General features: G+C 33.4%; 2 protein-coding genes across 2 annotated transcripts; one reads left to right on the top strand and one right to left on the bottom strand.

Annotated features, from left to right (window-relative positions):
• Positions 1 to 448: 448 nt before the first annotated feature.
• On the bottom strand, positions 449 to 18592 carry LOC126756226 (helicase MOV-10). Its single transcript, XM_050469146.1, has 14 exons — positions 18193 to 18592; positions 17918 to 18090; positions 11760 to 11967; positions 11453 to 11660; positions 11096 to 11390; positions 10515 to 10576; positions 10087 to 10360; positions 7858 to 8261; positions 7686 to 7801; positions 6921 to 7622; positions 5251 to 5356; positions 4910 to 5186; positions 4440 to 4839; positions 449 to 3205 (listed from the first exon to the last, which is right to left on the bottom strand). Exons 1-14 carry the CDS (start codon positions 18371 to 18373, stop codon positions 2511 to 2513), a joined length of 4101 nt encoding a protein of 1366 aa, XP_050325103.1. The 5' UTR covers positions 18374 to 18592; the 3' UTR covers positions 449 to 2510.
• Positions 18593 to 19068: 476 nt separating this feature from the next.
• On the top strand, positions 19069 to 21779 carry LOC126756251 (thioredoxin-related transmembrane protein 1). The gene is made up of 4 exons (XM_050469190.1): positions 19069 to 19532; positions 19953 to 20114; positions 20176 to 20350; positions 20770 to 21779. The coding sequence occupies exons 1-4, from the start codon at positions 19300 to 19302 to the stop codon at positions 21325 to 21327; spliced, it is 1128 nt and encodes a 375-aa protein (XP_050325147.1). The 5' UTR covers positions 19069 to 19299; the 3' UTR covers positions 21328 to 21779.
• Positions 21780 to 23168: the final 1389 nt, after the last annotated feature.

Here is a 23168-nt window from a genome sequence, read left to right on the forward strand (position 1 = left end):
CTTTGAAATCTAGCTTTTTCTAGCTTTTTCTATATTATTATTCTGATATTGTCTAAAAAAAATATGTTCTATTAAGAGGCCATTAGGGTAATATTTTTTTTGCATTTTCTGTTCACTTATACCTTTAGAATTAATGTAGAAACCCGTTTTACCATTGGAATGTTTCGAAAAAGGCCCAAAAATAGTAATACCGCTCGACGTTTGGAGCGCTCGCAGTGCACACCTCAAACTTTAAAAGCGTTTTTCTCAAAACACACTTTTTTAAACTGGCGGACATGATTCCGGTCGAACTACTCAACCGATTTGCTTAATTTTTTTTTAATGTTCACAAAACGCCTGGCTATATTTTCTATGAAAAAAATGTCAAAAAACAGGCCAGATTACCCCTACTGACCCCTTCCAAATTTTACTTTTCTACAATTAAAAGGCATTATCTTTGAATAGGATATATGGTAAATATGTTTTTATTTTGAGAAAGTTGGTTAGTACAATAATTATATGATTAAGAAATATATATATTTTTTTAAAACAATTGTGCTTAGGTGTATAAAATATAATATTGTGCTTAGTGAAATATAAAAATTCATAAAATCTTTAAAGATGACGTAGTAGGCAAAATAGGCACCTCTTTCTATGATAAGTAAAAAAATATATCGCTCATATACATATATAGGATATTATTATATATACTTTTCGATTTTATGTATTATGCCATTTAAATGAGAAGGAAAACAATTTTGTAATTTGAATGGTTTCCGAAACCTTATACATACATTTACTACTGTTAGCTTCGATAGAAATAATGATTTTGAAAAGAATTTCACATGAATTGGAATCGAAAAGAAAAGATAATTTTCAATTTTTTTGGACAGACACAAAAAATGTATGATGATTTACAAATAAGTTCCGAAACTAAATAAAGAAAAAGTTCAGAACATAATATTGTCACACGAAGTCGAATCAAAAGAATATTTTCTCAATTTATCAACGAAGACCGCAAAATGTAGTTGCTTTTAAATAAAACTATATTTTCGTAAACGTTATTCGTAGGAACTTTGATCAGTGCGTTCGCCATTCAAATATATCTTCTAATCTTTGGCTTACAATATTTAGTTCACTCATTCACCATGAAAATCTAATTAGTTGAACCACTCTTATTAAAATAGGCACTCGGTGTTTAGTATAAAACTTTTGGAAGCAAATTACTTTTCAGAAAACTTTCAATCAGTGACATCATAACAGCTGTCCAATATTTAAAAATATTTGATATCCTTTGATCAGTTTCTGGTGGCCTTTACCAAAATAGAACTCAACCACTTTAAATCAAGAATTATTTTATCAGCGAGTTTTTTTAAGTTTTCGGTTTGTTTTAGTAGATTCTTTATATTTTTACCAGTTTATGGTACAAAACTCTAGGAAGCCTTATGCAAAAATAACTTTCAAAGAACTTACTATCAGGTGATTACATACCAACTAGAAAATATTTTTTAACATTTGACGTATTTCGACTAGTTTTCGGTATATCGCGCTTTGGGAATATTACCCAAAAACTTTAAAAAATGTTCTATTTCCAGCGAGCAAGTTAAGTAATGATGTTTTAGACAAGTTTAAACCAAATCTATAACATTGTCAATTTTTGGCACATGTCTTTTGAAATTACTTTTGAAATAACTAATATTCTACAACATTATATATAGTATATGCTTCGATCAATTATTCCTCTAACAGTATTTTGGAAACATTTAAAGCAGAAATCACTTTTCAAATGGTAGACTAAGGCAAACCTATTCGGCCAATCATCCATTATACTAAGCATTTTCCGCCATTAAGTTTAATCGATGGTTAGTTTCCATAAAATCTGCTACAAAATGCCTAAACAATAAAATATGCATCTCTGTGCACAGCACCCTCGCAAAAAGCGACTAGTTATATAACTAACCTTAGATTAATTAAAGATTCAAGCACAATTAGATAATAATTAAGCATCTATTTAAGCTTGAATCTTAAATCTAATATAAAGGCTCCTTCGAAACGTAATGACAATATTAAAAAATATTGAAATAATCAGCGAGATTTGATTATATTTTCTGTAGCCTCACTGCCTCTTCCACACTTAAACATGTTTGCACAAACTATTTGTTGTAGTTTTTAAGCTGCAAACATAATAATATATATTTTTTGCGAAAACAACAGTTGTCAAAATTACGAGATAATAATTGAGTACAAAGGGAGCATGGAAAAATATAGGCAGGGGATAGCAAAAAGCAAGGCTTAACCTTTGAAGCCTTATCATTTAAACATACCTGCCATAAAAATTTCAACATAAATTTTCCTTTGCACTTTCCTCGAACATTCCGAAACAATGTTCCCGCAAAACTGCGAGCAAAGTCCAAGATAAGCACGCGTAACGCACTTATCAAGGTAAAACTTTGCATAATTGATATGAAAATAAAAATAAAAAGGGTCGCATACGCGCTTACATGTGGAGTGTTTACACAACAACTTCCAACTTAAGAAATTACACACTTTGATTTTGAAGATTTCGCCTTAGGCGGTGGATGTGTGCGTGTTTGCACATACTTCGGCGGAGTGGCATACTCTATACGACCTAGAACCGCTGGCCCAAACGTAGCGGTGTTACCTACGTTCATACTATGCGTTGGTTTAGACTTCTGCCCAGCCGCTGTAGCTGATACTGCACCCCTCTCACCGCTGAACGATGACTTGGTGTATGCAGCAAAATGCTGACTATTGAAAGCTACGGCCTTTGGCGACGCAAATGTTGCACTTTTATTGGGATTGTTGTTGATTAAGTTTGGCTGTGCCCCGGTTGGTTTCAATGCGGTTGCACTGTTTGCTGTAGCTTGTGCTTGGTATGTTGGTGTTGTTGTTGTTGTTGGCTTTCTTTGTAGTCGTTCGAAACGTGTGCGCAATTCATCGTGTTGAGTAGTTTGACCTGTCGCCAGGTTAACTATTTCAAAATCATGTTGCTCACTTTGGATTTTCTGCATCCTCTCACGCGGCACGCTTGGTAGTCCCTCAAGAAGCTCATCAATTTCTGATTTTGGCTGCTTCTTATTATAATTTTTACGATTGCTGGTGCTACTAGTAGTCTCCACAAGATCGCTAAGTTCGTTGGTTAGATAAAGATCCTTTAGGCGCTCAAATGTTTGGCGTTGTTTTTCAGCAGACGTTGGCTGTGTGACTTTAAGTAAGAATGTGAAAACATTTTGAAATCATGAAATATGTTTAAATATGGTATATTTAATGATTAACAGCAACAAAAGCGAATGTTGCAGTTCGCAAATTAGATGATTGTTAGATATTAAATATTTTACTATTTGAGATGGAATATTTTAAGGTTAGGTCAGTCAAGATTTTCACAAAAATACATGTATGAAGCCTGAAAAAGATTCGTTTCCTGTTGTCTCACTACCAGAATACATATATGTATAGTCAACATTTGGCCTCTTTTTGAACTGTCCTAACTCCTTAAGCAGGATGACGAAACATGACTAAACAAAGGTTTTGCGCACAAAATCCACGTCTACGCTGTAAGCTATCACATTTATTGAAACAGAAGCTGATTCAATTACTGTTAATATGTAAAGAATATAAAATGAATATGTGGTGAAATTGTGTTTAGTGTACAAAAAAGTTTATTATGTAAGAAAAAATACAATTTCTTATTATAGTGATCATTTTGACCAGCAAAAATTTTCAAGCAAGCAACATAACAGGTAATACATAAAATTTATGATTTCAGCATTAATATAATTTAATATAAACTCAAGACAAAATAAGCTGATGACTCTAAAAATATATATAAATATTAAGAATTGAATTTTCTTTTGCAAAACATAAACAAAAATAAGATAAAACTTCAACATTGATAAAATTTAATATAAACTCAATACAAAAAAAACTGACGGCTTTAAAAAAATTATAAAAATTTGGTTTTGTTGTAAAACACAGACGACTTTAAAAAAATTTATAAAAATTTGACTTTGTTGTAAAACAAATTTGAACTTCAACATTAATAAAATTTAATATAAACTCAATACAAAAACAAGCTGGTGACTTTAAGAAATGTATAAAAATCCATATGTCAAATGTGGTATGTATGCATGTGTATGAATATGAAAGGTAAAATAAAGCAAAAATTTTCATGCGCAAGCAAAACAATTCTTTAGCTATAACAAAATTTATTTTGTGCATTTAACTAAAAAATGAATGTAAAACACTTTGAGTATTCATAAACGAGCTCTCCAACACAACGACCTAAGCACACACAAACACGCACACACACAAGCAATTCAAACAGTTTACTCGCAGCGCTTTACATTTTTAACGATCAACATCATGACTTTCTACTGACTTTGCCTTCGCCTTTTCACGTTTCGTATTTCTAAGTTTGTAATAAAAGTAGCATTTCTTACTTTTGAATTTACTGCTGTTGTTGCTTTTGAGCAAATCATTCACATTGGCACCTTCGTTCATTGTTGTTGCTGCAGTAGCTGTGTTGTTATTATTATTAGCCTGGTTTTTCCTGGCTCTTGCCCTTGCGTTCTTTGATTTGCCACCATTTTTACCGCACGCATTGATATTCTCTTTACTAATGTTTAGCTTCTCCAAAGATTTCGTCAACTTCGTCATCGATTCATTCTTACATTTATTGGGATTCTTTCCGTCATCGTCGAAGTAAGATGCGCCAACCATAGTCCTCTGCAGTTGACATAGTTCGATGATATGTTTGAAATCGCTATTGATGCTTAGTGTACGCGGATTACCAATGAGTATGAGCAGCGCACGTGCACGTGACAGTGCGACATTTAGACGCTGAAATATGCATATAGCAATTAAACAATTAATTATTTGGCAAATACAGAATTTATACATGTTAACATACGTTACGACTCTCCAGAAATCCTAAATTGTTGGTAAACGAACGTACAAACGAGATAATTATGATGAGTTTCTCTTTGCCCTGGAACGATTCGACAGCGCCAGTCTCGATTTGATACCAATTTCGCAAATTTAATTCCTCCTGTATGCGTATATATTGTTTTTTATATGGCGTAATAATACCAATGTCACTCTGCACGACTTTATGACCTTTAATGCCGAAACATAAGAGATCACGTACATAGTCCATTACAGTTTGGATCTCGAGCGGATTGTAACGACTAAAGCAATATTAGTGTATATTAATTTAATGTCAGATGGAAAATCGATGGTATTATTAATTACCTGGTGGAATTTTTTTCTCGCTGCTCTGGTCCGAAAATGGAATGAAATATTATTGGATACTCAGCATTCGGTGCACGATGCCAGTCCCGACATAACTGCTGAACGTCTATTAAAAACAAAACAAAAAAATTTAAATTTAATATACCGAAGGTTCTATATCATAGTACATGATTTCAAAATAACCACTTGGTATCCCTCATATTGTAGGTCCTATAAGTTTTGAGTTGCCCGGAATATAATTTGTTTATAATAACATACATTTTCATTGGTATTGTTTTTTTACGTGGCGGGTCCCAAGCCCAGCGCACAACCCTTGTAGGGAATGTTTCGCCTTCTCACTTTAGCTCGCCTTCGAACGGATGTTCTTAGGCTACCCAGAGGATACTTGGTCAAAGACCGGAAGTAGTGAGCTGCTTGAGCCATGTGTAAAAGAATCGTTTCTGGCCACTCCCAAGTGAATGGCGATCAGAGAACTTTCCTCACTTGCGTGAACTTCTACACATGACTCCATCCTCCCGTGACCGTGACTTCTTCAACCTGCTCCTGGAGAAAATAGTTCGAGCTGCAGAACTAAACAGAGAAGGTACCATCTTCTATAAGAGTGTACAGCTGTTGGCGTATGCCGACGATATTGATATCATCGGCCTCAACACCCGCGCCGTTAGTTCTGCTTTCTCTAGGCTGGACAAGGAAGCACAGAAAATGGGTCTGGTAGTGAACGAGGGCAAAACGAAATATCTCCTGTCATCAAACAAACAGTCGTCGCACTCGCGACTTGGCTCTCACGTCACTGTTGACAGTCATAACTTTGAAGTTGTAGATAATTTCGTCTATTTAGGAACCAGCATTAACACCACTAATAATGTCAGCCTGGAAATCCAACGCAGGATTGCTCTTGCCAACAGGTGCTACTTCGGACTGAGTAGGCAATTGAAAAGTAAAGTCCTCTCTCGACGAACAAAAGCAAAACTCTATAAGTCGCTCATAATTCTCGTCCTGCTATATGGTGCAGGCTTGGGCGATGACAGCAACCGATGAGTCGACGTTACGAGTTTTCGAGAGAAAAATTCTGCGAAAGATTTATGGTCCTTTGCGCATTGGCCACGGCGAATATCGCATCCGATGGAACGATGAGCTGTACGAGATATATGACGACATTGACATAGTTCAGCGAATTAAAAGACAGCGGCTACGCTGGCTAGGTCATGTTGTCCGGATGGATGAAAACACTCCAGCTCTGAAAGTATTCGAAGCAGTACCCGCCGGGGGAAGCAGAGGAAGAGGAAGACCTCCACTCCGTTGGAAGGACCAAGTGGAGAAGGACCTGGCTTCGCTTGGAATATCCAATTGGCGCCACGCAGCGAAAAGAAGAAACGACTGGCGCGCTGTTGTTAACTCGGCTATAATCGCGTAAGCGGTGTCTACGCCAATTAAGAAGAAGAATAACATACAAACGAGTTTTATTGTAACCCGAATCCAACCTGTTATTTTCCGGCCAAGAATTGTCACTTCACCAGCAAAAAAATACCAACTGTTCGGTAGCCAATTTTCGAAATCAAACTTAAACAATTTAGCCCCATTATTCTATCCACTATCCCCCTCAAAGGATAACACAATGAAATAAATATAAATTCCATTCAAAATTTGCTTATATTCCAAATTACACTCACCTGGTGCCGCTTTGGACAACAGTTGTCCGTCATAGAACATTTCACTAAAAAGTTTAACGATTTCTGGATGCGAACGATAATTGCGGCGCAGGCGTATTTGTATTTGCCGATTATAATTGCCATATTCATCGACACGATAGCAATCCCGCGCAAGAAGACGCTCCATTAATGAGACCTCCAAACCCATATTTGCGGCACGTTTCGAATTTAATATTGGACCTAATTGCCGATGATCGCCGGCTATGACTAAGCTCGAGTTTGAGCTCAATGTTGCGGTCAGAGCAACCAAAGTTTCCATTTCGGTCGACGCAGCTACCTCATCAACAAAAACATGCGTAAACACACCACTGCCATCTTTTTCCGTGCCGAATTTGCCAGTCGCCAGCCGCCCGACTAAACCTAAGGTACATACAACAATGCGATAGGAGTGCAACACTTCCACATCCGGCAGAAAATGATCGGCATACAAATTGGAATATTCGAGTAGTGTTTCGTTGATGTTTTCCGCACGATTCTCATATGAGCGCGAATAAATACGTGTGATCGTCTGTCTTTCGATATTGGACGCGAGCGCATTGCAGAGACGTAAGGCGATCTCGTCGCAAGCGCCATTCGAGCCAGCAGTAATGAGTATGCGCGACTGCGGTTGCAGCATATATATTTGATAAATGGCTTCGACCAGTGTTGAGGTTTTACCGGTGCCTAATAATGGTGGTGCGAAATTAGTTTAAATTTTTTTTAAATTCTTTTTTGGTTATTTTATACCTGGTGGTCCGAAAATAATGTATGGTGGGCTTTGTTTCTCATTACTATTCACCACACATTGTATAGCCTGCAATTGTTCGGGATTTTCATAAATGCTTTTATTAAGCAGATTTAAACTGAAAAAAAAAAATAAATTTGTTATTATTTTATATAAGCGTTACTTGACTCTTACCTTAACGTTGGCAATTCCCTCATTACGATTTCGTCAGGAAACAAAAACTGTTTCAATATGCGCGGCGGCATGATAGCCATTTGTTCTAAGGCGCGGTATTGATAACGTAAAACCATGCGTGCCGGTCGAAAAAGTATGGTGTATGTTTTGTCACTTGGGATTTTTTGTTCACATTTAAATGTTACGCGTCCATAGGAGATGCATTCGATTTGACCAATATATTTTTTCGATTTCTTCTTTTCCGGTGCCTGCTTTACAGCTGTTTCGTCAATCAATTGCTCCATCTTTTTCATTAGATCATCCAATGAATTTGTTGCGGCATTTCCCTCCTCGGCGGGCAATACAATAACATCATCAAAAGGGAAAATTATATTCTCGAAACGAATATGTTTTGGTATATTTAACTGGCCGGAATAAAAAAAAAATAATTTTTATTAGCACAATGGGGTTGCTTTTACGACAACGGCTAAAACATGCACCAAATAGTTTTGTTAAAGAGATACATATGTAGAAATTAAACGGAACTTCATAAACGCATGCGTAACTTTCGTAAAAATATTCACTCTTTATGCTCTTGCAACAAGTTGCTATAGAGTATAGTAGTTTTGTTCACCTAACGATTGTTTGTATCAGCTAAAACTAATCGGATGACGAGAAAAGAAGAAATACGGGTCTGTCCGTCCGTCCGTCCTTGCGAGCTATAACTTGTGATATTAGTGCGAACTCGTAGATGGGCGTAGTAGGACCACTGCCATACACACAAAATGCCATTAACCAAAAACCTATAAAGTGACATAACTAAACACTAAATTACGAAATATAACTGTCATTTGGCACAGAAATTGCAGTAAAAAGGACCATGTGTGGACTAAACCTTTTTAAAAAGTAGGCGTGTGCTCTAAATACATTAAATTTTAACTCCTCGGATGGTATATACATAGCTTTATAAGAGCTGGGGTCAAAATTGGACAACGGGCGTGGTATCGCCCTCTTTTAGATGAAAGCTCGGTTATCTCAACATTATTATGTCACATTATTTCAACATTCCTATGTCACAGTACGAAAATGGGAGAAATCAGACTACAAACACGCTTACTTCCCATAACATAATTTTAAATTCTTTTTATACTTTTACTTTCCAATGTACAAATCAATAAGCAATTACTATAACGGCATAAAACTTTGCATGAAGTATGCCAACCTATGACGAAAAATTGTCCGAATCGAACTGAAACTATTCAAACCCCTATGTACTGAATAAGCGAACCTAGGCGGATGACATTGATAGTTGACTTTTGACAGAAAGTATTGCACAATGTGAGATATATAATTGAAACTCAGAGAATACTTTACTTATAATAGAGTGGAACCTTGATGAGTCCCTGGAAGCATTTTATTAGTCTGTGGCATGTTAATTATATGTAGTATTGGTTAAAATAGATGCAAGCGGGTCAATACTACCTGCAACTCCCATATAATACTTATAATGATTTTCGTTATTCTAATAAGTTTTATGCCGAATATGTCGGTCAGTAAGTATTATTGGTATATAATCATAAATCGTGTATACCTGAGCAATGTCAAAATTAATGCGTTTTTATGCCCCAATATACACCATAAAATGATTCCGTCTTTCCACGTGTTTTTAAAAAATTCTTTCCGTATCAAATATGTACGTAGGCGCGATCGCCGTGAAGACAACAAACTTGCTTCGCCTTTGAACAACTAAACACGCAACAAAATATATTCAACCAATAAGCAATAAAAAGTTTCAGAGCTCTACTTCTTAAATAACATATCAAACACTTGACCTCTCTTTTGCACGAATTTTTTTTAAGCGGTGTTTTTGTAGTTACCTTTTTTACACGGTTTTACTTTTTTGCACGTGTTTTTCATTTTCATTGTATACATTTTTTGCAATAGAAAATCACTTCCTCAACTTGGATAAAATTTGAAATTTTACCAGACCGAGAGTATTTTTTGTTTGTTTCTTTACAGTAATATATACATATGTATAATTCCATGCAAACTTTCACAGTACGAATATATACTATTTTTTATACGTTTTTCTTTCTCGCAAGGAATATTTTTTAAATTGGTCCTAAAAGTGAGTTTTATATGAAAATCTGATTTTTTTTTTGCACGAATAATTTACTGTCACAGTGAACCGTGCTAAAAGATCGAGTGTATATACACATACTATTAAATATAAAGAGAATTGTTGCTAACCTTCACAATATAGTCGTTTTCGTAAGTGCGCAGTTGGACATTTCGTTGCACTAGACTGGAATAATCGCGCATTGTATCCCAATCCTCGATCTGTAAAAGTTTCAAAAACACCTCACGTATATTTTGTTGAGTCAAACTCTTTTTATTCATCAGGTAGTCGGCAAACTCATTAGATAATGAAGCAAGTGGCGCTTCAATCGAATCCTTTTGCAGTGCACGACGAATTTCCACAGGCGGCATGTATTGAGGAAGTTTAAATTTTGGTTTAAATGTACTAACGCATTTTTTCATGGCGAAAAAGGAAAACAAATGAAACTTAAGATTAATTTTCAAACAAATTGTTAGAAATTATATAATCTAAAAGCAAATTCAAGGCGATTACATAATTATGTAGTAGAGCAAAAATTATTATTGTTATATTAGCTTACATTTTATTAGGTAAACGACATGGACTGATGTTCAACTTAACCACAGGAAACTCTTCAATGCGCTAGAAAAAATTGCAACATATGTATGGAAAATTATTATATTATGTTATTTCGGTAAAATTTTTCTTTTTTGTTTTTGTAGATTTTTATTGTGCTGTTTCGTTACCTCTTGTTATTATTTTATTGTCTTATTATATTGTTTATTTTTTTATTCGCTCATTTTTAATTCCTGTTTCTGTTTTGAAGTGTTATTTCAATAGTTTTCTCTTTACTTTATATTGTTTCTGTAACGTTTGATTTTTTATCGTTTTTTTTTTTTTGATTTTTCAACACACCGAAATTATTATTTTCACATAACAACGGTGATGTTTAATGTTTTGTTATTTGTTTTTTTTTTTCAATTAGTTTTTCATGTAATTTAGTTTTTTTTTTTCAATTTGTTTTTAATGTTTTTTTTTTTTTTTTGTTTTGTTATTTTCTTCTTTTTTTATTTTTATTTCTGGTTTGGTATGTTTGCTTATTTTTCATTTTAGGGCATTGCCTCTGTTGTTTCTAGTTTTGATTAGTTCTTTTTTACTTACACAAAAATGATGCTGCTCTATATTACGCACTTGATTACTATACTCTTCATGAAAGACCACAACAATTGGTTGTTCTACACCTTTACGAAAGAGATGAGAATCGACAAAGAAACTATCTTTACGATCCTCACCCAAGGAATACGGCACACGCGTATTATTGACATAGTAAAAAGTACGCGTTTGTACGATCACCAGTTTCTCTATAATAATATTCGGTCGCATCGATTCTAAATTGAAGCGAAAGTAATGCGAATTCTTGCAAATATTATACGACAGTTTGAATATAGGTGTAGCGCTGCAAAAAAAATATTTGTGTAAATATGTACATATATTACATTAATTACAGTTTCATACAACCTTTTTTCATAATTTTTAAGTATTTCAAAATCTGACTCGTCGCCGTGTAATAATACGTGGTCCTCGAAATCATTGGGTGAGACGAAATTCCTTTGGCATATGTAGCAGCCCATGTTAGTGAGTTGAAACAACTGCTGACGCTGTTGTTGCCGACTGCCTTCATAGAGAAGTTCATGTGTGGGCGCATTGTCGTCCACTTGCTGTGAAGCTGTGGTAATTCATTTATAGATATTCATATACATATGTACATATTTTAATTAAAAATAATTCATAATAATAATTCAATATAAATATGTAGGCAAAATACCTATCAGCGCTGGATCACCATTGATGGATATTTTGTATTCATCTCCGTTTTGCATAAACTCCGTTGATTGACCATTTTTTTGTTTTTCGTCAAATTCTTCAAGTTTTTTATTCGTATATTCAAAAAAGGTTGAGGTTCTAATTCGATAAAACAGACTTCCACGTTTCGTGTTAATCAGATAATTGGTGCGACTTAGCAATGTGCCAATCTATGTAGACAAATCATAAAAATTATAAATTGAAATAAACGGCAATAGAATACTAGTAATTCGTAGGTATATAATATTATTCACAATATATCTATCATGTGGAACAAAAAAACGAATAATGACGTTGCACCAAACATTTCTTTGTGTGGTACTTGAAAATAATTTATTCTCCACTGGAACGATTGTGTCGAAACATAATACAAAACCACGTTCTATTTACAGACGGCAATAGCTTATTATCAAATTACACTTGAAAATTTATAGAAATCGAGTGGTGTGTTATTGTTGCAGTAAAGCACCGAAAGACCAAGCAAATATCAGAAAAAAACAAGTAAGGAAGGGCTAAGTTCGGGTGTCACCGAACATTTTATACTCTCGCATGGTAAAGTGATAATCGAGATTTCATAATACGTCATTTACATATTTTTCAAATACCGTATTTTTGTAAAGTTTTATTCCGCTATCATCATTGGTTCCTAATGTTTATACTCGTATTATACAGAGAAAGCATCAGATGGAATTCAAAATAGCTTTATATTGGAAGAAGGCGTGGTTGCGAACCGATTTCATCCATATTTCGTACATGTCATCAGGATGTTAAGAAAATATTATATTCCGAATTTCATTGAAATCGGTCTAGTACCTCCTGAGATATGGTTCTTGGTCCATAAGTGGGCGGCGCCACGCCCATTTTCAATTTTTAAAAAAAGCCTGGGTGCAGCTTCCTTCTGCCACTTCTTCCGTAAAATTTAGTGTTTCTGACGTTTTTTGTTAGTCGGTTAACGCACTTTTAGTGATTTTGAACATAACCTTTGTATGGGAGGTGGGCGTGGTTATTATCCGATTTCTTCCATTTTTGAACTGTATATGGAAATGCCTGAAGAAAACGACTGTGTAGAGTTTGGTTAACATAGCTATAGTAGTTTCCGAGATATGTACAAAAAACTTAGTAGGGGGCGGGGCCACGCCCACTTTTCCAAAAAACTGCGTTCAAATATGCCCCTCCCTAATGCGATCCTTTGTGCCAAATTTCACTTTAATATCTTTATTTATGGCTTAGTTATGACACTATATAGGTTTTCGGTTTCAGCCATTTTGTGGGCGTGGCAGTGGGCCGATTTTGCCCATCTTCGAACTTAACCTTCTTATGGAGCCAAGGAATACGTGTACCAAGTTTCATCATGATATCTCAATTTTTACTCAAGTTACAGCTTGCACGGACGGACGGACAGACGGACGGACAGACGGACGGACGGACAGACAGACATCCGGATTTCGACTCTACTCGTCACCCTGATCACTTTGGTATATATAACCCTATATCTGACTCTTTTAGTTTTAGGACTTACAAACAACCGTTATGTGAACAAAACTATAATATCGGGTGATTTTTTAAGAGCTTGATAACTTTTTTAAAAAAAAAACGCATAAAATTTGCAAAATCTCATCGGTTCTTTATTTGAAACGTTAGATTGGTTCATCACATTTACTTTTTGAAGATAATTTCATTTAAATGTTGACCGCGGCTGCGTCTTAGGTGGTCCATTCGGAAAGTCCAATTTTGGGCAACTTTTTCGAGCATTTCGGCCGGAATAGCCCGAATTTCTTCGGAAATGTTGTCTTCCAAAGCTGGAATAGTTGCTGGCTTATTTCTGTAGACTTTAGACTTGACGTAGCCCCACAAAAAATAGTCTAAAGGCGTTAAATCGCATGATCTTGGTGGCCAACCTACGGGTCCATTTCTTGTCGATAAAAAAGCGGATTTTCTGCCAACTTTTCTAGGGCCCATTCACTGAAAATTCGACGTTGTGGCAGATCGTTCGGCTTCAGTTCTTGCACGAGCTGTATTTTATACGGTTTTACACCAAGATCTTTGCGTAAAATCTTCCATGTGGTCGAATAACACAAACCCAATTGCTGCGAACGGCGACGAATCGACATTTCACGGTCTTCAGCCACACTCTCAGAAACAGACGCAATATTCTCTTCTGTACGCACTGTACGCATTCGTGTGGTTGGTTTAATGTCCAATAAAGTAAACTGAGTGCGAAACTTGGTCACAATCGCATTAATTGTTTGCTCACTTGGTCGATTATGTAGACCATAAATCGGACGTAAAGCGCGAAACACATTTCGAACCGAACACTGATTTTGGTAATAAAATTCAATGATTTGCAAGCGTTGCTCGTTAGTAAGTCTATTCATGATGAAATGTCAAAGCATACTGAGCATCTTTCTCTTTGACACCATGTCTGAAATCCCACGTGATCTGTCAAATACTAATGCATGAAAATCCTAACCTCAAAAAAATCACCCGATATGTACTCTCCTTAGCAACATTGTTGCGAGAGTATAAAAACAGATTTATACCACTTAAAGAATTTCTCTAAAATACGCCAAGCCTTCGGGAATGGCGAACCGAAGAACAACTAGTATAAACCAAATTTTTAGATTGGCATAATCAAGTAGAGATATAACAGCAAAGATAACGTTACATACATACAGTTGTCCTCAAAAAGATAGCAATGACCACATAAACAAAACGAAACTTTAAGTTAAATTTTCAATAATAAAAATGTTTGTTTCAATTTTTTGTACAACATATTCTCTTGATGTATTTAAATATATATACCCAAAATATATTTGAATATATTGTAAAGAGAATGTTATTTTACAATTGATGTTAATTAAACTGAAAAACTAGTTCCTCATACAATTTTTTTTCGTATCATTATTTAGTTTTTTTATGGGATTAAGGTCAAGCTTAAGCTATAATTTCGGCATTTGTTAACCTTCGATTTCTTGGATCTACTAATACAAAAAATGTTTCTAGTTCTCTTAATTTTTTGTAATATTTTCCGCTTTACCTTTGTACAGTACTTTCCTCTAGCCACTGAAGAAAAAATCCAGCGATTAATAACTAAGAATAACCAATTCAATGCTGCTAGATAATGAATTTTCTAATTTTGCGAATAGTTTTTAGGATAGAGTATTTTACAAAGGAAATTTACACTGCTATTTTTTATGGAAAGCAAGATCAAAGGTCTCCAAGAACTAGAAAAGATGAACGATAAAAAAAATTACGTATTTTAATGATAATATACCGCTATTGTATTTCGCCGTTTACATGTGATACAGAAAAGTGATACAGAAAAGTTATGCAGCCAAATACATTTTTCATATTAGTAAACCTTTTATTTTGTGGACAACTGTCGACTGTATAACATAGTTATCGCATTCATATAAAAACTCATGTTATATATCTTTTGGACTGCTAATCCATTAGAAATTATTTTTTTCAAACGCAAACCCATATGTACTTAGCTTAGAACCTAACCTATCTACCTTAAAAAAAATACAAATATAAAATTTTATTGCAAGGCGTTATAAAATGCAGTTAAAAGTTTTAAATATGTAAAAGATAACGCAAAACAGTTTTTTTACTCTTATATGTGATTACAAAATGACTCATTCCTACATAGAAACATTTAAATTTACGTGATTAAATGTTCATATGTATACGCCTGATTGAAATCGCTGCAGTTAAACACCTGAATAATTAGCACGTTAAAATAGTATACATCAAATTCTATACTAACTAACTATAGGTACAACATGATATGCAATTCGTGTTTGTCCGCTATTAATATACAAAATTTAGGTTGCCAATACTATTGCACTTTAAAAAATATCTGAGATATATGTACATACATACACCCGAATGTACATAAATACTTTACGGAAATTCCAATACACAATTTTTTGCAAACATTATAACTAATGGTGATAAAATGATAAAAATTTCAGATAAATTGGCATGACAATTACATATATGTATACTCGTAATATACCTATTTGATTCATTTATTTTTAATATTTAACTTAACCGTTGATATACTACGTACCTATATACATACAATACATATGTATACATACATTTACATTTGAAACAAAGGCAATAAGAATGCAAACCATTTCGCTGAGCTTTGCAACTTTACAATTATCGTTACCCGTAACTCTAAACAAAATAAATACGTGCATATGAAGATATACATGTACATATATATCGGGTGATTTTTTAAGAGCTTGATAACTTTTTTAAAAAAAAACGCAATAAAATTTTGAAGACAAATCTCATCGAAGTTCTTTATTTGAAAACGTTAAGATTGGTTCATGACATTTACTTTTTGAAGATAATTTCATTTAAATGTTGACCGCGGCTGCGTCTTAGGTGGTCCATTCGGAAAGTCCAATTTTGGGCAACTTTTTCAAGCATTTCGGCCGGAATAGCCCGATTTTCTTCGGAAATGTTGTCTTCCAAAGCTGGAATAGTTGCTGGCTTATTTCTGTAGACTTTAGATTGACGTAGCCCCACAAAAAATAGTCTAAAGGCGTTAAATCGCATGATCTTGGTGGCCAACTTACGGGTCCATTTCTTGAGATGAATTGTTCTAAAAGTTTTTCCCTCAAAATGGCCATAGAATCGCGAGCTGTGTAATATACGCCATCTTTTGAAACCACATGAGTCAACATTTAAATGAAATTATCTTCAAAAAGTATAAATGTCATGAACCAATCTAACGTTTCAAATAAAGAACCGATGAGATTTTGCAAATTTTACAATTTTTTTAAAAAAAGTTATCAATACTCTTAAAAAATCACATGTACATATATATACATACTGAAAATGTGAAAAGGAACATTAAAAATCATTTAATTTCATTGCTTTCTAAGCTAGCTGTAGGGGCTAGCTGTAGGCTCTTTTTTCAATTGTGTAAACACATATGTATATTTATTTTTTTTAGCAAGTATGTGTAGAAATATAATAATGTGATAGGTGTCCATATTGATATTCATGCTCCCATATATATAAACATTACTTAAACGTACAGGTTTTCTTTGTTGAGTTTTAAGGCCTTTAGATTAGTTATTTTAAAATAACTTACACGTTTTATGAGTTTATGTAAGTGCCTATTTGCGCTACTGCTATCAACCGTTCATGAAACAATAACGTTGAACTAATTAAGTTAAAAAAAAAATTGTTTACTAAACATTTAAACAAATATTTTCTTTCATACCCTATACAGGGTATAGTATCAGTATGTAGTATCAATATGTACATAGCTGCCATACAAATTGTGAGATCAAACTTCGTTCCCACGAGAGTCCGGAACGACCAAGATTTTTTATCCGACCAAGGACGGTCAACTCGGCAGATTTCTGCCGATCTAACAACTACAGATCATTAAGTTATTGTATAAAAAACTCTTTTATTTGTCCGAAGGAATTAAGTTCTTGTATTAAAAAAAACGGTTTTATACTTTATAAGTTCCGAAGGATTTGTTCAGCATACAGCTGCCATACAAACTAACAGATTAAAATCAAGATATAGACCATTTTATGGTATAAGAAAAGCAGTGTACGTATATTGTAGCTGCGAGACAGCCGAAGTTAATGTATTTTGTTTTTGGCTTTTGTATAAATAACTATTTTGTCAATAAAATTTAAAAATTAATATTTGACTATTTCATACTAATATTCTGTTATATCTAGTATCGCAGATGAAATGGATATATTCACCTTTCAATTTATCCACAGTAGTATATATACTTATGTATGCATGTATGTATTTAAGAATTCACAATATTTGACCATTTCATACCAATATCAGAGAAATTAATAATAATATAAATGTACGTTCTCTGCCAATATTCTCTTGAATCAATAAAACTGAAACACAACTTGTGAAAACAAATGCTTTACTCGAATTTTTAGCGCACATATACATACATACACATACATATATAGTATGTATAGATATGTACACATAATCGTAATATGTCTTCTAGCTATTATCTTCATATATTATACCTGACTTTTGTATGTATGAAATAGACGCACATACACATGTATTTGTTTATATAAAATTGTCAAAATTTTGAAATCTTACATCGTAAGTGCCGTTTGCTTCCAATAAACGCTGGCGAAATTCAGTTTTTGCATTCTGAATATATTTAACAAATTTTGCACGTAATATACTTTTTCGCACGAGCCATTCGGTTCTTACTCCAAACACCAAATTCTGATACTCTTCGAATAGGAACTGGCCAACAGCTTCAATTTCTAGGAAATTCAAATAATATTTTATTTTAACAAATGCGTTAACATATTTTCACATTCACTACATTTTTCTTGTTTAAATTTCTATTTTATATTTTTTCTCACCCCATTTCTCAGCTTTATGAGGTTTTATCTTTTTATTTTCTGCTGTTATATTTTTATGGTTATCACATTCATCCTTATCTTTTATATCTGTGAAATCTACAATTCCATTACTCATTTTGAACATATCACACATTTTTACTCCTTCTTTTAATAATATTGACACAAGTAAAAACAATAACATAAAGAAATTCTCAATCCAACTATTGAAGTAACTGTTGTTTCACTTCGGCGGTTGATTTAACAATGCGTTTTGCTGCAAGCATTCTGCATATTTACAGTTTTTCTGACACGTTGTAGTATATGTACATACATATGTACATATATAAATGCTCATGCACTTGAGATGGTGTTGTTAGGCTATGTGATACGATGGATTCCCCGAATTAAGAAACATATTGTCTAGTATTATCAGTGCTCGTTCACACACGAAAACTTTAGTTGACCAAACTAAACACGTAGTTTATAGTCGAGGGGATGAGGGCATCAAATTGCTCGTTCGCGAGTAACATGCTTTGTTTCTTCTTCATAACAGTTCGCTGCTACATTTCTTTTCATTTTGAATTTCTTTGCATGGTTGCAATCGCGCCTGAAGTCAAATGAATATAAGCAAGTACGCACCCCACGACCAAAAATCCGATCCAAAATGTTAAAAGAATTACTGGCCAATTCACATAAAACTTTTGGTCGATTTATGTCAGAAATTATATATCTGTTAAATTAATGCTGGTAGTTTATCAATATTAATATAATTATTTTAATATTTTAATTAAAGCTTCACTTTCTGAACTTACCAACACTCAATCGAAATATATCGATTTTTTATTGAACAACTGTCAACTATTTCCTTGCAACACTGCGTTGGAATTTCTGACAAAGAAAGAAAAAGAACAAAAAACTGCAGGAAAACCCACATTCGTCATTTTTCTGCTTTCGGCAGACAGTAATTTTTTCGCTACAATATTTTTTTAGTTAATAGCCGGGGATACCTCAAAATTTAGTATTTGCATGAATAAACTTTATAGTGAGCAATTATAGTTCGTAGATTGCGTGCAAACAAAGGAGAAAATATATTCCGGGAACGTTAAATAAGTAGCCGAGCGTGAATATATGTCAGAAATGGAGTTACGTACACGTTCTAAATCAAGCCTTTCACGGGGTTGTTTAAACGTTTTCTCAATATATTTGGTCATATTTTCTACATTTACTGCATTCACATCCCTATGGGCACATGTTGACGAATTGGATTTAGATGAAGACTTAGCAACACAAACAAATTCCTTAATAGAGTTGAATGAGGATAATTGGCAATTAATGCTACGCGGCGAATGGATGGTGGAATTGTAAGTAAAGTTCCAAAACAAATATGTAAAATAGCAGTGGCCCCCTGCTTAGTAACCCATATAGTGTTGTGAATTTGCAAAATCTGTAATTATCACATACAGTTAATGCAGCAGATGTTGTAATGCATAAATGTACAAATACATATAACATTTTAACACACTCATACCTTCAATGCAGGTAGTTTTGCAGCCGGCGAAATGGTTACTTTTACGTGTGACATTAAAAATTGACATCGATTTTTTTGATAAATAATTTATTATTATTATTTAAATTAACATGTCATTTTTGCTTAATTTAGAAGCCCTGTGCTCTGTAACTTTTCTTGTTACAATTGATCAATTTTTTATCTGGTTTGGCAAATTTACCTATTATGTTATAAAATATTCACTTACTAAGATATCATCGTATAATTTGCTTAGCTTTGCTCCATGGTGCCCTGCTTGCAAAAATCTTGCGCCAACATGGGAACGCTTTGCTAAAACTGCAAAGGATCTGCGTGTAAGTGTGGCCAAGATTGACGTTACCACCTCTCCATCCTTAAGTGGGCGTTTCTTTGTTACCGCTCTGCCAACAATTTATCAGTAAGTTGATTATGCATAATTCAAGAAACAAATTTTAAAACGTTTCTCATACGAATTGCAGCGTTAAAGAAGGCGAATTCCGTCAATATCGGGGTTCACGCGATGGCGACGCTTTAATGTTGTTCCTTAAACAAAAGCAATGGCAAAAACTTGAACCAATTTCAGCATGGAAGAAACCTGACACCATACACATGTCTATACTATCGTACTTCTTTAAATTATCGCACACTTTGAAGGTGAGTTTACATTATATAAATTCTATTAGTCATTAAAATTATTGCAAATATGATTAAGTATAAAAGTTTAATTTAAACAGAAATAAAAATAATTATTAGAAGGTTTTCATTTTTATACCCTGAATATTATTAAGTATGCCACGAATTTTGTAATACCCATAAGAAGCGTCGGAGACCCTGTAAAATATATCCATATACATAAATGAGAAGTATGACATGCTGAGTCTAATTAGCCATGTCTGTCTGTATATAAGTGAACTAGTCGCCCAGTATGCGATATTTATGAATCTTATTTTAACTTCGGTGCAATCGAAATTAAATTTTTTTCTTGTTTTAACGCAATTTAGTTAAATATGTATATATTTAACACAACATTATCTTTTTACTTTTTACAATTAAAATGTATTTGCGCCTTACAGGATTTCAATGTACGCCTCCAGGAAGAATACGGTCTGCCAACTTGGGGTTCATACGCGCTCTTCGCCATCGGTACCATATTCATTGGCGCCGGTTTGGGCTTGTTACTCGTTTGTGTTGTCGACTTTTTATACCCACCAAAGAAATCGCAACGTCAAAGCTTCTCCGAATTCAAAGAAAAATCTGCTGGTTCAGATGGCATAGAAGACTTAGCTGCTGATGAAATTGAGGATGAAAACGATCTAGCTGATGAGCAGGATGATGATGAAGATGACGACGACGACGACGACGATGATGATGACGAAGACAACAATGAAGAACAAGATGATGAGAATGTCGATGGGGCTGGTGCAGAGGAAGACGATGCCGCTGGCACTTCGGATGGTGAGAAAAACTCAAACGCCAGTGAGTCAGATGAACCAGAAAGTGAGAAAGATATCAAGAAATCGGCTGGCGATGGTAATACACAGACACAGGCATTCATTGATAAAGAGAAGAAGGAAATGAGCAGCACTAGTCCGGCTGAGGTGCGTAAACGCAAACCACGGAAAGCTGATTAAGATTCACAGAGTCGAAAACTTAAAAACAAAAATTAAATAAAAAACAATGCGTTTTTAAATATACAAATATTCAAATCAAATTTAGTTAGCGTACAGAGCTTGAACTCTGCTCTTATATTGCGAACGCCTACCTTTTGCCTATAATATGTTTTTCTTTTTTCATTTGCCTATAATATGTTTTTCTTTTTTTCATTTAGCTTAGTTATTCAATTTGAGTATTTTGCTATAGTAGAGGAAAATTTCGTGCGTCATATTAAAGAGGTGAACTTATAAGAAATTGCATTGAAAGCATCTCTATTTATTAAAAAGAAGCACGATATAACTGATTAGCCCACATGAAACATAACTGTATAACACATTGGTGTATTATCGAATTGAAGTTTAATTATCAAGCTTATACAAATTACAAATACAAACTAATATTGTTAAATACAACAACGCACAAATGTTAATTGCAGTTTTTGAACATAAATTTATTGACTCCAATTAACTCTACAACATACATTTGTTGCAATTAAAATTTGTTTTCTCCACAGGCATCAATTGTGCAAAAAAAAAAAAAAATCAAATTAGCCTTATTTAACTGGAAGCAAAAAATCAATCTAAATTTTTATTTTAATATTGATGTTATTTGAATTTTTGTACTAGTTTTTTTAGCAGACGCAGTGGAGTGCTAAAAGAAATAATTAACTTATAGGAGTTGCAAACATGTACAAATGTGCATGCATAATAACCATAAAAAGGAGATATAAAAAGCGTGTGCAAATGGCACACTAATCAAATTTAATACAACATAATATGAGATATTCTAAAATATAACAAACAAACGAAACATTATTGTGTAGCAAAAGAACACAAAACCGACTGTAAATTAATATTTAAGATGTCGCTTATTACTGATATTTTTCCGCACTTTAAAACGCATTTGTATTTATTTACAAAATCAATTACACAATCATCACCACTTTACTGTGCTTTAACAGCAAATATTGATCTTTTTTACATACCTTATTCATTTCTTATTTAAAAAGAAATAAACTTTATTATTAAAAAAAAACTAATTTACATGAAAGTATAAAATAAAATTAATCAAATTTTGGTAAAACTATGATATTTTTTACTTTATAACTAGCTTAGTTGAAATGTTTACCTGCTAACGCTACGTGTTAATGGGATTTTATTGTACTTTGTATTTTTCTCTAACAAATTACACTCAGAAGAATTTTCGCCTCATTGAAATTTGTAATCAAAAGTATTTTCTAAAATGAATGCAATGGAAAATACATTTTACTAAGCAATTATAAATATGTATTTTTAGCTTAAAAATTATTTTTAACAAAAAAGTATTTCTATTTTATAAAAATTTGTTTTAGCCCTAAAACAAAATTTTCTTTTTAAATATAAAAGTCGTTTATTTTATTTTACTACATATAAAACTAAATTCTGTTTTACATAAATAAACCACAAATAAATCAAACTTGTATGCTTCTTTATTTATATGAGTATCACGTTTAGGCTTATTTATGTACATAACACGCATACAAAATAGCATATACTATACATTTATTTTTTATGAAAACTCGAATTCAGCGAAACACAAGGAAAACTTGCGCAAAAAATATTAGATAATGGCTACTTGGCTTCTGTTTAATTATAAGATAAATATTTAGAAAAAAGTAATAAATTTAAAAATAAAAAATTTCTATAAAAAATATTTGCTAAAAATGTCTGTAATAGAAGCGTGTTTATAAATAAATTATTAAATATAATTAAGTGTATAAAAAAAAATAAACGTCTTCAATTCTATTTTGTATATAACTTTACACTCTAGAAATAATGGG

This window comes from Bactrocera neohumeralis, chromosome 4 (genome assembly GCF_024586455.1).
Source record: "Bactrocera neohumeralis isolate Rockhampton chromosome 4, APGP_CSIRO_Bneo_wtdbg2-racon-allhic-juicebox.fasta_v2, whole genome shotgun sequence".
Taxonomy (NCBI): domain Eukaryota; kingdom Metazoa; phylum Arthropoda; class Insecta; order Diptera; family Tephritidae; genus Bactrocera; species Bactrocera neohumeralis.

Excerpts from the sequence above, each read along its gene's own strand:
- LOC126756226 (XM_050469146.1), bottom strand. The coding sequence starts at position 18,373 with ATGTTATTGTTTTTACTTGTGTCAATATTATTAAAAGAAGGAGTAAAA. Across the intron at positions 8,262-10,086 it reads AAAACGACTATATTGTGAAG|TTAAATATACCAAAACATAT; the intron begins GTTAGCAACAAT and ends TATTCCGGCCAG. Across the intron at positions 7,802-7,857 it reads AGGGAATTGCCAACGTTAAG|TTTAAATCTGCTTAATAAAA; the intron begins GTAAGAGTCAAG and ends TTTTTTTTTCAG.
- LOC126756251 (XM_050469190.1), top strand. The coding sequence starts at position 19,300 with ATGTCAGAAATGGAGTTACGTACACGTTCTAAATCAAGCCTTTCACGG. Across the intron at positions 19,533-19,952 it reads GGCGAATGGATGGTGGAATT|CTTTGCTCCATGGTGCCCTG; the intron begins GTAAGTAAAGTT and ends TAATTTGCTTAG. Across the intron at positions 20,115-20,175 it reads GCTCTGCCAACAATTTATCA|CGTTAAAGAAGGCGAATTCC; the intron begins GTAAGTTGATTA and ends TACGAATTGCAG.